This window comes from Pinus tabuliformis, chromosome 4_2 (assembly GCF_031772625.1).
Source record: "Pinus tabuliformis cultivar Carrire ecotype Pingquan chromosome 4_2, CPIR1, whole genome shotgun sequence".
Classification (NCBI taxonomy): domain Eukaryota; kingdom Viridiplantae; phylum Streptophyta; class Pinopsida; order Pinales; family Pinaceae; genus Pinus; species Pinus tabuliformis.
The window spans coordinates 503,107,025-503,121,065 of NC_142304.1; the positions used below are offsets into that span (position 1 = coordinate 503,107,025).

The following is a 14,041-nucleotide window of genomic DNA, read 5'->3' on the forward strand; positions in this document are numbered from 1 at the left end:
TTTAATCTCTTGTGAAGAAGATACATTCTGGTTCCCTGAATCTGCAAGTCCTCTGACCACCATTTCTCATTGTTGTTGGTGAAGTCTGGGTGAGATAGCCAGATATTTTCAAATCTAAAGGGTTTATTCCTAGGAGTCCCTATGCCCTTGATTTCCAATTGAATTGGCCAACAATCTGAGCCACCAAAGGGAAGAACTTGTGATGTTACCACTTTCCCATCTATCATAATATTCTCAGAGATGAAGAATCTATCTTGCTTTGAGGTGACTAGGGCATCTCCCCCTCGCTTATTATTCCAAGTGAAGAGGCCAGTATTCCAATTAGTATCCACTAGATTAATGTTGTCAGAGAAAGTTTGGAAAGTTGCAGAGTCTCTACTTAGAGATCTTGTTCCTCCTTTCTTCTCTGAAAGGGATTTAATCATGTTGAAATCCCCTCCCATGATCCAGGGTATGTCTGCATGTCTGCCCCTGAGATCCACCAAGGTATCCAGAAACTTAAGTTTGTCATCTATTCTCTGAGGGCCATAAACATTTGTGACCAGAAAGGTATCTCTTTCTCCTACTGGTTGAATGACAATCGATAAGTAATTTCTGGATGCCTCAGCATCCAGAATGCCAATTTTGTGGGGATTCCATAGAGTGAGTAAACCCCCTGCTGTGTTCTCTGCTTTTACTTCTAGAAACTCATAGCGGCTGAGCCATTTACTATGGATTTTTCTTACCTTTTGAATGGAACATTTCATTTCTTGGAATATAAACATTATATCCGGCATTTCTTGTTTCGTTCTGCTGCTAAGCATTGTCTGCTTTCTCTTACCCCCTAAACGTCTAATATTCCAAGATGTCAACTTCATTATAAAAGATTTGTAAAGGAGTAACTGGCTAGATCTTCCATCTTACCTGAATCAATCATCAGTTTTCCACACTCTATCAAGAGTTCATTTTGCTTTTTTCTGCCTCTTTTCTTGCCTGGGTTTCTATTTACTAGTCCCAGTGTTGTTTTCATCGTTTTCACTCCTCTACTGTCTTGTTTGTCTATGTTGTTACATCACTCTAGCTCCCCTGTTTGCGATCTCCATAGAAATTGTTGTTGTATTCTGTTGATTTCCTCTTGCGGTAGCGAATCCACTCCTCCCGCGGTGCCCTGCCTCAAGAAACCTTCTAGGTCTAGGTTTTCTTTATCAAGAATTTCTAGTAGCTCATGGTCCTCTGGGTTCGTGTCATTCTGGGTCATTTCCTAATCCATATCTTGTTCCATATCACTCATAGTGGCTTCTTTCTGGTACTCATCATTTTGTGTTTATTCTGGGTTTTTTCCTTGCTCCTTTTCTGCAGAACTCCCTTCCATTGCTTGTTCTTCTTTAGTATTCTCTCCCTCTTCCTGAAGCACCTGGAAACTATTTTTCCTAAACTGTTGTTCTTCTCGCTATGGATTCTTCGGACGTCTCATACTTCCTTTACTTTAGTTAACCACTTTCTGAAAGCTATCTGATTCTTTCATTGTATTGCTTCTACTTCTGGTTATTTCCTTGTTGAGCGGACAGTCTCTAAAAAGATGTCCATGTTCATGGCATTTGCAACATCTTAATGGGATGTGCTCATAATCTACTGTTTGTACCCATTCTTCATCAAAAACTTCCAAGATTATCTCCTCCGGTAGAGCTTCTGTAGGTCCATTTCCACACAAATGGCAAAGGAAGTATAGTTTCCCCTTTTAGTGGCTTCAGAGGCTTTAACATAGTGTTCTAATTTATTGCCTATGGCCGCTAACGATTCATTTTGCCAGTAATCAAGAGGTAGAGAGTAAGTCTTACCCAAACCAGAACTGAAGTAAAAGTCTCATTTTCTAGGACAAAGTTCATAACCCAAGGTCTCATATAGAGTCCTGTAGCAGCATAGAAGTAGGGCCCTCCTTCAAATATTATGCCCTTGTCTTCAATGTTTGTGAACACTACCGTAAAAAAACCCTTAGACCCAAGGTGAAGATCTATGCTTCCTTTAGGTTTCCAGTGGTATCTGATCCATGATTGTAGAGCTTTTTCAGTGGGCCATAGTCCCACAAACTTACAGATGATGGCATATGTCCCCATGTGTTCCCTGTACACCTGCAGCTCTGGATTATTTAAAATCACCCTGGGAGTTATATATGTTTTGGGTTTGCAGGGTCCCTTGTGTTTCTTGTCTTTAGTTTCCTGTTTTTTGTCTTCTACCTAGTCTTTTGTGCGATTTTGATCCTTTTCTGTGGGTTCTTCTGTTCCTTCTTCCGTGCTCTTTTTTCCTTCCACCTCTGTTTCCCTAACCTCCTCTAGAGGATTTTTCCCCCTGCTAGCCAGGGCCTCCTTGAAGGAGGGAGTGAAGCCCCCTCCTCGTCCACCCTTCATAGGTATTCTGACAATCTCTGTGCGCGCTGAACTCAGAACGCTCTTCCCTACTCCCACGCGCTCCCTAGTAAAAATATTTCACTTTCACTTTCACTTTCACTTTTCAAATTATAAATAAAATATTTCTATATCTATATTAAATAATATAATTTTATAAAAAAAATTAATTAAAAAAAAATAAAAAAATTATAAATACTTTAATATAAAAATTTTATTAAAAAATTAAATAAACCGTTTACATATTCCTATTAACTAATATATTTCGAAATAAACAAATTTATATAGATAGATATATTAAAATATATATTTAATTAAATTTTACAATTATCGAATTTACTTATAAACTATAAGTGTCAAATTCATTTATTTGCTTAACTTAAAACTATTAAAAATAGGTTAAAACGTAAATTAACTATCAGATATATTATTGATTAAAAAAATGCTAAGTTAGAAGTTAAAACCTAAGTTAACTATCAATTTATTACGTAACTTAAATTACTAAAATTAAGTTAAAAAGTAAGTTAATTATAAGAATTATTATTGATTAAAAAGTTTATATCAATTTATTAACTATATAAAATAAGTTATTAAAAAGATAACTGTTAACTAACCAAAAGATAACAATATATTAACTAAATATAAGTACAAAATGTCTTAATTAAACGTAAGTTCATATGACAAACTATTACTGCATTCCAAAACTGGAGGAGGATCCCCGTCAACCGGAGGAGAAACACTGCCACTGGGATGACGGTCGCCTCTGAGTAATATTTCTGAGTAATATTTCTAGCATTGCCTCCGAGTTAAAAGGTATTTTTAATTCGTGATGTTTTATTGTTTTATTCTTCAGTTTATCCATTCTGTCGTTGCGCAATTTGGATTGGCAATAATGTATACTTCGTACGGTAATTCGTTAGATAATATTTCAGAAGCCAAGCAGAACCCCAAACCAGAATTAATGGAGGTTGAAACTTACGACATAGTTCAGGAAATTGATGAAAAAGTCCAGGAATTAATCCGGAATATACAGTTGGCTCAAGAAAAGCTGGAGAAATCTTTGTTTTATGCAGAATTTGTGAAACAAATGCAGGACCCAGAAATGGTGGTACTAATAGAGAAGGTAATAGGGAGAGGGCCACGTAAATTACAAGTGGTTCTGTATGGCCTTGGAAACATTGAAGCTAGGGAGGGTAAGAGTATGGAGCGCAGACACATGCAGTTAGCGTTTGCCATTTTATTACGAGAGAGATTTGAATGGGTGCATGATATCGTAGTGTTCGATCCAGTGTTCACTGCAGTAGAGCGAGCGGCTATAGATTCTCTGGACTGTACTTGTCTCTCTTTTGACGAAAACGGATGGCGCACAGTAGAGAGACCAACGTTATTTTTCATGCCTCACTGCCCATACGATTTATATGACAATGTAATGGAGGCAAATTGGACTTGGACTCGTGCCAATTTGAATAAGATTATTATACTGGGTAACAGTTTTAAGTGGTACAAGGAAGATGGCGTCGTCTACCAAGGAACTAAGAAAATAAGGGTTGTTGTAGAGGCTGGTCATCTGGTGCGTGAAATACCATTGCCCCAAACAGCTATTGTGGAGGACGGCTCAACTTTACAGAAAAGACGACGTGCTCGTTCTATTTATCCTGATCCAGTATATAAGGCAGCATTTAATGGTTTAAGTTGGCATTTCTTTGATATTAACCATTTCATATTTTAAGTTGTTATTCATTTCAGGGATGAATTACCATCATCTTGTGTGAAAAATATTAAACCCATATATTCGGCTTATATTCTTTGGGTTTAAGTTGGCATTTCTTTGATATTAACCATTTCATATTTTAAGTTGTTATTCATTTCAGGGATGAATTACCATCATCTTGTGTGAAAAATATTAAACCCATATATTGGGCTTATATTCTTTGGGTGAACAAACCCTTTCCAATATATTAGCTTTGTATTACTTAATTTTCTAAAAGAAAATAGCATTAAACTCTTTATAATTGTTGATTGCTCTCAACTTTCTAATTTATAATAGTTAATTCAAATGATTATTTTCATATAAGATTAAATGATAAATATGGCGGTATTTGATAAATATGACAGTAGGTTTAGAATTATGATTAGATAATATGTTAGGAGAATTGCATATCATGCAGAAATTTTTATCTTTTAAATTATTAATAAAATTTGTCTCTTAAAAATTATTAATAGATTATTTAAGTTATTGTGGTTTGTTTTTTCTAAATAATTAATTATTTTAATTTTTGAATTGAATTGAGGTTTCTGTAATCCATAACATTTATTAAGAAGAATTTTGAAGTGGTTCATCATCAAGACAATGAACCACACTAATTGGTTCTAAAAGGGTCAACAAATATTCTCTACATAGAAACTCTTTTTAATAAATATTTCAATCTTTCTTATAAAAGCAAAATTTTAAAATGCAATTATTTCTATATTCTCATACGAGAACATAAGATAACATAAAGTTGGTGGAGAAAATCCAAAAAGATGTGGAGACGAATTTAAAGTTGTATATGTATAGATAGTGATGTTACAGTTCAAGGAAATTTGAAACATTGTTTTTCTGATATCTTGAAACCCTATATACTTTTATGCATATTTATAATTCAAGTATTCTACATGCAAAAATAAATATTATGTTATGAGAATGGTATATATTTGTCATTATAGAAAATTTTATCGTTTCGAAATTGTTAATAAAGTTTGTCTTTTAAAAATTATTAATAGATTAAGTTGGTTTGTTTTTTCCGAATAGTTTATTATTTCAATCTTTGTTGTAAATTTATATTTATTAGCAATATAAAAAAATGCAATTATTTCTCTGAAAAAAATTTACTTGGAAATGCCAATGATATCAACAACAACAGTATAAATTGTTTCTATAAAATATTTTACAAAGCTGATGCCCTTTCTTGTGGTTATTTTTAGCTTTTATTCACACGGATGTGGAGACGAATTTAAAGTTATATATATAGTGATGTTACAATTCAAGGAAACTTGAAACACTCTATTTCTGATATCTCGAAACCCTGTATGCATATTTATCTTTCATGCAAAAATAAATATGGCTTATTCCAGAACACCTCGATCAAATTAAAATATGGCTTATCTTTTATATTCTACATGCAAAAATAAATATGTCATCTGGAGTTTCTCCACAATGAGAGGAGAACAGCCTTTTTCACCGTGCTTTTTATTTTGTACTCTTCAATTTATTTTCCATGTGAAATCCTATGCAGCATCATAACAACGAAAGCGACAACATTTATCATAATTTACGGCCATGCATATTAATTTATATAATCATTAATATTGAAATAACGAGTTTTAGTGAATTATAATATATATTTTTTATCATAATTTACGGTCATGCATATTAATTTATATAATCATTAATATTGAAATAACGAGTTTTAGTGAATTATAATATATATTTTGTTGGGTTGGGTTTTTTAAGTTTAAATAATCATATTTTATTTAGTGTGTTATTTTTAGTTTTATTATTATTATTATTTTAATAAAGCAATTTTGAATTATAATTAATAAATTAATCAAAATTAAAATTAATTTAAAATAATAATAATTTTTACACCTATTTTTATTAATTATATATATTTTTATATATAAATTATATCATAATATTTCAAATTATCAATCTTAATTTATCAATAAATCTTTAAGGTTCTTAACCATAATGAATATTTTTTCACCAATTTTTATAATAACAAATAAATTTATAATTAGGCCGATAGGCCTTCCTATTGAAACAGACTTTCGTCGTCCTTTTCAATCTCAGGTTGACACCTGGCATGCATATTCGGCGGGCTTCTGTTTATTCTCAGTGCCGAGAACTTCCGGGTTTCCGTCCGTTTGGTAGCATCTGTCGTGATTTCTGTTTATTCGCGCCGAGAACTTCACCGCCTCCTCCAACTGTTGGAGGCTTCCATTACGACAATCTCGCAGCATTTACATTCACCGCCTCCTCCAACTGTTGGAGGCTTCCATTACGACAATCTCGCAGCATTTACATTCACCGCCTCCTCCAACTGTTGGAGGCTTCCATTACGACAATCTCGCAGCATTTACAAACTTTGTAGCGGCTCCTTCAACTGACAGTGGCAATGAGACCACAAATAACCAACACAGGACTCGATGTGAATTTTAATGCAGGTACAGCTCTCTGTTTCCCAGGTTCCCAGGTTCTCAGAATTCCTCTGTTCTGTTTAAATTGCAGGTTAGTGCTCTCGAAAAGGGCCGTGAGGATAGATCCCGTGACAACAGTATCCCTCCTGTACTGCCAATGCGGCCGACTTCGAAAGCCAGGCCTCCTTCTGCAGTCAGAACAAGAAAAATTACCCAGTCACGGTTTAATCAGAGCAATGATCAAGTCCCTAGGGACGTTCAAGCTGAGATTCCACCGGTTGATGTTCAAGGTATCTGTATGAACAAGCAGAGTGAAAATATGACAAATGTTGATCAGTTTGAAGGGGATCCCTTGGCCGATGGTAGCGATAACGGAGCTGCCGAGGTTAATGCTGAGCGCAATAAGGGTTCAAAAGTGGCAAGCAAACCCCTTTTCGTCGTGATGCCCAACATTGATTCGGATATGGCTGGGGGTGCTTTAAAGGATAAACAGGGCTTTAACAGAAGGAATAATCGAAGTCCGGTTGAATCACCTTACAAGAAGCCGGCGGGAACATTCTTCCACCTCTGGCCTGAAAACGACAGATTGAATAGTAAGGGCTTGTTTAGAAAGCTCATTTTCCTTGATATTCAATTCCTTATGTGATGAAAATAAAACTCGGAAATTTTCATTCAGCTCTTTAATTAGGGAAATTTTCATTCAGCTCTTTAATTCTTTCTATTAGTGTTGATAGGGTCAAAATCTGCATATTGTTTTTTATCATTTACCCAGTTGATGACTAGCTCTGAATCTCCCAGTATCTGGATTTGAGCAGTACCTTTCTTAATTGTTAAATTTTCCAGTATCGAAAATGCACTTAACTCTGCCCAGTAGTTGGTACCTTCTGCCAATGCAGCTTTGAAACAGAAACTATGGTTTTCCTTCAGAAATAACACACGTCCAGCACCACAAATCCCTGGAATTTATGGGAATTTTATGTCTCATGCATTTCATATTCATATTTGCAATTAAAATAGTAGATGAGGATAGTTCTTGACAGTAGAGGTGTTTTCTTTATAATGAACTATTTCTTTTATTCTGGGCTCTTCACATGCTTGGTGATCCATGTTAGAGTGCTAAGTATTGTGAGTTCAGTTATTTTAGTTTCATATTGTCTAGATATGGCTCTTGGGCCTTTACTCCTTGGAAATTAGAAGTGCTATCATTTTCATTTTGGAGGACAGGTTTGTTCAGTTGACATTCTTTACTGTAGATTACAGCTGCTGGCTTATAATGTGGATAAGTTTAGGTCCTGTTCATCTTTTTGAAAGGTAAATGAAATGGTGTCATTGGTTGCCATCTGAAAGTTTTTGGTGCCTGGAGAACAGTTTTTTTGACTTATAGCTTTATCAGTGAGAAAGGTTTCATATCAAATTTCCTCGTGGTTTAATTGCATCAGCTGCTTCCTTAACTGTATTTACGTTGCGGTCTTCAGTCTGATTATTATTATCTTTCACCTTTTCCTGGAAAAAAAATGGATTAAAAGTTAATTTGTTCGACAATGCCCCGTTTCAAAATGAATCTATTAGTAAAAGCCTTTTTACTTTTGGTTATGATGTAATGAATCTATTAGTAAAAGCCTTTTTACTTTTGGTTATGATGTAAATTGATGTCTGAGTTGAAGTTTGAATGATTCTCAGCTTGATTTTTAATCTATTTGAAAGCCTTCTTTGACTATAGTTGTGCCGCAGGTGTAGATAATCAATGTTGTTAATGTAACAAGATATAAGATCAACTTAGGTGTAAATAACAGCTGAGTTAAATCTGAATCCTGCTTTAGTTTTAGTCTTGATGTAAGTATATAATATTATTGTTAATGATGCTAATAAGGAATGTAACTGAACACAATGAACATCAATCAGCCAACCTTTGAAACGGTATGATAGTAGCAGGCACTGCAGATGGTACTGGGGTCTATAATATATCATGTGTACGTACGTGATGATTTTGGTTGTTTGAACTGATGACTAACACTGGGCAGATGGTGCCTGCAATGTCATGCTTTTCATGGTGAATGACATGTTAGTAGCCTTTCATATTAAATATTTAGTCAGTTAGATTTTGGTAAAATTCTTGGCTGTCCCATTTAACTGTTACCTTGATCATCGACAGGAACTGTTTATGAACGTCCTTGTGCATTTATATTTTGTTTGTTACATCAGTCAATGTTTTGCTGAACCTCAGAATGGTTTTGCTTTCTTGTTGTTTTTATTTGAAGTTTTCATATTTCTTGTTTTGGGAGACATTTCTTTTGTTGTTGCTCTCTCAAGTCTCAAATAGGTAGTGCACTACAGAAATTGTTGGTTAGTGTATAGCCCTGTGATATGGCCTTAATTTTCAGTTGAATACCATTTGGTATTTTGCCCAAATGAAACTAGAAGTTATCATCATAGTTTATTTGAAAAATGTGATGTCAAATTCTAAGACTGCCAATTTCCTATGCAAAATATCCGAATTTGCTCTCGTGTATCATGTCCTATGGAAGACAACTTGAGTTGGTGATGTTGGACTCTGTGTGGATCCAAGTTGGAGTTGCTTTAATAGCTAACAAAATTTGCATGAAATTTTTCAGAATATAATTTCATAGTAAAAAAGGAAAAATAATAATTTATTTATTTATTATTATTATTATTATTTTAATAGCTCAATGGAGACCGCATTCGTAAATGTTAATCTGAAAGCAGTCATAAGCAAAACGATTTGTTGTTCTTGTCTAATTTTGTGAAATCATATTAGGCTTGCTTACACCTGCATAAAAATTGCAAAATCTCCATTACCTGCATAAAAATTGCAAAACCTCCGTTAACTGTTGCAAAACTGAACTCTTATATATTTTGTTGCACCTATCATAGAATTCACACGAGACCTATAGACATTTGGGTTCAAGATGCTTAGAGATGGTTTTCTGTAATTACGTGATCTCACCTAAAGTATTACTATTATGGATTAACCCTTCAGAATTAGTGTTGGTACATGGCATGTGATAGTTTTTGGTTCAGGATGATTTTTCTATGTTGCAATTGTTTCTGGTAGATATAGATTACTATGGATCATTCAAACTTTTGTGAGCCAAGTGTGTACATGTGTCATGAAACAAGAAGACTTAATTCTGTCAGAAAGTTGGGGATTATGGTGAGTGCTTTTCACAAATAAGATAGATCCCTTGTTTCCTCTACTATGGAAGATGCTCCAGACACTCACAATGGGTTGCACACTGCTATTAATCTGTATTCTATTACAAATGGGAGGCAGGAGGAATGTAACTGTGATGGCCTCTGTTGCTTTTCCTGGGATGAAAGAGCAGTATGAGACGCTGAGATTAAGCCATGGGGCTTCTGAAAAAGATGTGAAGAGAGCCTACCGTCGCCTTGCGTTGCAGGTATGCAAGTATCCATTTGAAGCTATGTCTCTTACTTTCAAGATCAGATATTTTCAATAAATCTTCCATTTCTGAAGCAAATAGAAAAAGAGATACAGGTTTGAAATAGAAATTAAAAATGTCAGACTTCACACATTCTTGAGAATTTTTAAGAAAATTTGTCTGGCAATATCCCTGGTCATATATAATGTCAGAAAACATTAATATTGCACTCATATGTTGATATAATCTGCTTACAGTATCATCCGGATGTTTGCAAAGGAGATGTGCGTGGGGTTCAATTTCACAAGATCAATCAGGCTTATGAGGTAAATTGCCTGCCTAAGAGTAATCTTTATCTATATGCATTTTCATTCTGTAATATGGGACTCTTATGCAGGCCCACGGTTTTCTGATTGTTGTTACTTTTGTGATAATGAGCAGACGTTAATGTCCAGTTTAGCAAAGGAAAAGCAGCAAAGCTATTCTGCTGATTACTCTATCGAGGGCATGATGGGAATCAATAACGCTTATTGGGACGAGTGGGAAGAATGGATGGGATGGGAAGGAGCTGGAACCCTTGATTATTCCTCTCATATTAACATTTATGCCTGATGAAATTTTATCATAGACTGTGTAGGTGTCTATTGTCCGGCCTTGCAAACAGTTATGGCCTCTCCATTACCGATCCCATGTTGACTGTTATGGGCTATCTATAAAGTTCCTGCTATTGGCAGAAAAACAACTGTTTTAGAAAGCCCATAAAGCTTCTTCATTCATCTCCTGGAAATACAATATGTTCTTCTAACTGTATAGTTGATTTTATTTATCTTCCGTTGGTTTCCATAACACAAAGGACTTACTGATCCAGATGAAGCAACGGCTTTCTGAGTTGTCTCTGTTTTAGTGAGTCATTTGATTTGGTCATGGGTCCTGATTATTAGACTACCTGTACATATGTTCTGTTCATTTATACTCTCAACTACTTGTACATACCTGCGGGATATCTCTCTGGACCATGTGATTATTATGGGGATCTGCTCTTCATTAAAGAGCTCCTAACTATTCTTCCTGCAATTTGTAATGACATTCATTTAATGGAAACCATTATTTTGATTAAGAGATCTTTGATCATTGAGATGAAATGCTGCCGTTTCATTACATAATGCAAAATTTCTACATATTTGATCCTTGAGACATAATGAAACCGTTTCATTCCATAATGAATTTTTCTATTGTATATCATCCTGAACAAGGCATTATTCTTGGCTGTAACTATAGGCAATCCCTGCCTGTATTTGCAGGATTCAAATGTTGTTAAGTTTTACCATTAATGTTAATTTTATATGTTTCATCTGGGACTGAGATATATTCAATCAATTAGTTTTGAGTATTTGCTTTCTAGATTGTTACCGTGACAAATCTAGGGTAATCCCTGACAAATTATGCTTGGGGCTATAATTGTGGAGCCATTGAGTGCAGAATTGATGCGTAGATCCTGTAGCAAGAGAGATCTGAACTGTGCAGGGCGATTGAAGTAGGCAAAGTGTCCAGGTTACAGATGTAGCGGCGAAGAGTGGCCAACAATGGGGTGGCACTAAAACTACTTATGTGATAGATACGGAAGAAGAAACTCATCACAATTTCGAAAGTATTCATATTTGCCATTTAAAATGTAAATTCTTCTAATTCCTTTTTCAAGGAAACAGTGGGAATTTATAGATTGTGTTTCTTTGTTTACATTAATGATAAAAGATCCAGACGAAATTCCCTGAAGGCTTGTTCTTTTTTAGGGTTTGAGTGAAAAATGTCGCTGCGTATGTATCCTACTTATGGAAAAGGGTATAAATAGTTTTGGGGCAGCAAAGATTGCTCCAGAGAAAATTCCAAGAAACTGAAATCATTTTAATTGAATTTGAAATTGTAGAAACCTTCAACCCCTTTCTTGGTTTGAAATCAAAGTTGAAGATGATTGGCGTGAGTAGAAGGAAAATGAGTGTATGGGAGTATGGGAGTGTAGAAGGAAAAATATCTGGAGACACAGATTATGTGAGGAAGCAAAACACAAAGATGGTCTAAAACTATTGTTAGAATTGGATATCAAAGAAACCTGTTAACCTATTGCGAATGAGTGATGCATAAGCACTGTTATGTGGGGGCAATTGGTGTGTGACCAATGTTCTGTGTGAACTGGCAATCATTGGGAGTTGTTATCTGGAGACACAGATTAAAGTATAACTGAAAATTTTGGTTGAGACTATTTCCATTTTTGGAAATCCAAATTGTAAAATGCCCTTTAAAGGAAGGATGTGTAGGGATTGCAGAAATTTCCAGAATCAAATTCTTGATGTAAATTTTTAAAAATTCACCTTATATTAAAGGTTTCTAATTTTTTTGAGAGCGCTCTTTCTTCTTTTTAAACCCCTTAAAGGTGGGGTGGGGATGTAAGATATATATTTTATTTGTAGAAATTCAGACAAGTAAATAGAACATTTAAAATATTTGCACTGTTTTGCCTCTTAAAATGCTTGAAAATGAAAGTTTGAATTGTATCTTGGACAGAGCATAGATTAATAAGTGATAAAAGCTTGCTTTGAGGGCCAGAGAAATACATAGTGTTTTGAATGGTGGGTTTGCCAAAATGGAATCTAAAACCACTGTAGTTGAGGACTTAAGTATGTAAAACAAAATACTTTGAAAAATACAATACATGAATTTAAAATTGGTTTCAAAATTTTAATAATGTTAATGTTTTACTTCTACTGTCAACCAGTAATGTAAGTGATTTGTTTTAACATTTGCAAATCAAAAATTTCTCCACTTTTCATTTACCATGTACAAGGTTGTAATTTACTTTTTATTTAGAAAAAAACCGTGCTGCCAATAATCTATTGAACTTATTGAGCTTTAAGTATGAACGCGTTCTACACTTACTATATTAATATGAATGGTTTGGTTTTGGTTTTGCTCTTCTAATATCAAATGTACTGGTACAGGATGGTCAACGTGGTTATTGCCTTCGTCACTACATACCTTTATATATGCTTGACTATCTATAGAACTTTCTTCCTTTCACTAATCCTATCGGCCTCTCTTTGTACCTTTTGGGACAATTGCTAGTATAATAGAATTCAATATTCACCCATTTTGACGAGTTTTCTTTATCATTAATTTTTAGTTGGCTCTTCAATGATATTAAAGCGGTATGCATTCATTTCAACATTCTATTTAAAAAGTAACTAAAAGATTTTAAAATATATAAATAATATTTTATTTCTGTTTAAATTTTTTTATTTTTATTAGTTCTTAGTTATTATAGTTCGGCTTTTTAATTTCTTTTAAATTCGAATTCTTATTATATTTAAATTATTCATATAATAAATATTATATATCTATCAAAATTATAAATATTTTTATCTATTATGATGCATAGATTATAGATTATAGATTTTAGTAAGGTTTCTTTTTTTTTCAAACAAAATATCACAAAGATGTTAGAAATTAGGCTAGTCTTTTTTACTTCAACTTGATTATTTATTTATTAAAATAACTTAAGATGTGGTTTTATATCAATTTTCTCTATTAAATTGATCTTTAAGGGTTATTTTTAATTCTAATATTTTATATTATTTTGATTTATAACATTTAACCCTTTTCAAATATACCTCCTAGCCAATGATTAGTGCATTATTTTTCATATTTTTACTATTTTCTTAAAAGATCTTTTATTTCAATTGATAATACCCAACCTTAAATATATTTAAAAAAAAAAAAAAAACCTTAGCTTCTTTATTTCATCAAATAAATTATCCATTCTATGAACAAAATATTGATTTATTTGTTTAAACATTGGTAACCAATACAAAGTATCTATGATGCATATTTATTATTTACAAATATCATTGATATTCCTCCCATAATGACATATTTGGAAAATGTATCCCAAATACATGATTTCTTTCAATTGCATTTGTAATTCTCACCAATTTAGAGTCATAATGTCATAAGGATATTTTGCAATAGCGTTCATTCCTTATATAAGTTGAATAGTGAACTTCAAGCCAATACTTGGTGGTGGTCCTA

The 14,041-nt window shown here is 33.7% G+C and overlaps 2 protein-coding genes across 2 annotated transcripts; both read left to right on the top strand.

Moving 5' to 3' along the window:
- The first annotated feature begins 3,273 nt into the window (after nt 1-3,273).
- LOC149170198 (protein SENSITIVITY TO RED LIGHT REDUCED 1-like) lies at nt 3,274-4,110 on the top strand. The gene has a single exon (XM_089425473.1). The coding sequence runs from the start codon at nt 3,274-3,276 to the stop codon at nt 4,108-4,110; it is 837 nt and encodes a 278-aa protein (XP_089281599.1).
- Nucleotides 4,111-9,824: 5,714 nt separating this feature from the next.
- Nucleotides 9,825-10,590, top strand: LOC149170199 (chaperone protein dnaJ 8, chloroplastic-like). Its single transcript, XM_089427276.1, has 3 exons — nt 9,825-9,979; nt 10,219-10,287; nt 10,403-10,590. Exons 1-3 carry the CDS (start codon nt 9,842-9,844, stop codon nt 10,571-10,573), a joined length of 378 nt encoding a protein of 125 aa, XP_089283402.1. The 5' UTR covers nt 9,825-9,841; the 3' UTR covers nt 10,574-10,590.
- The last annotated feature ends 3,451 nt before the right edge of the window (nt 10,591-14,041 follow it).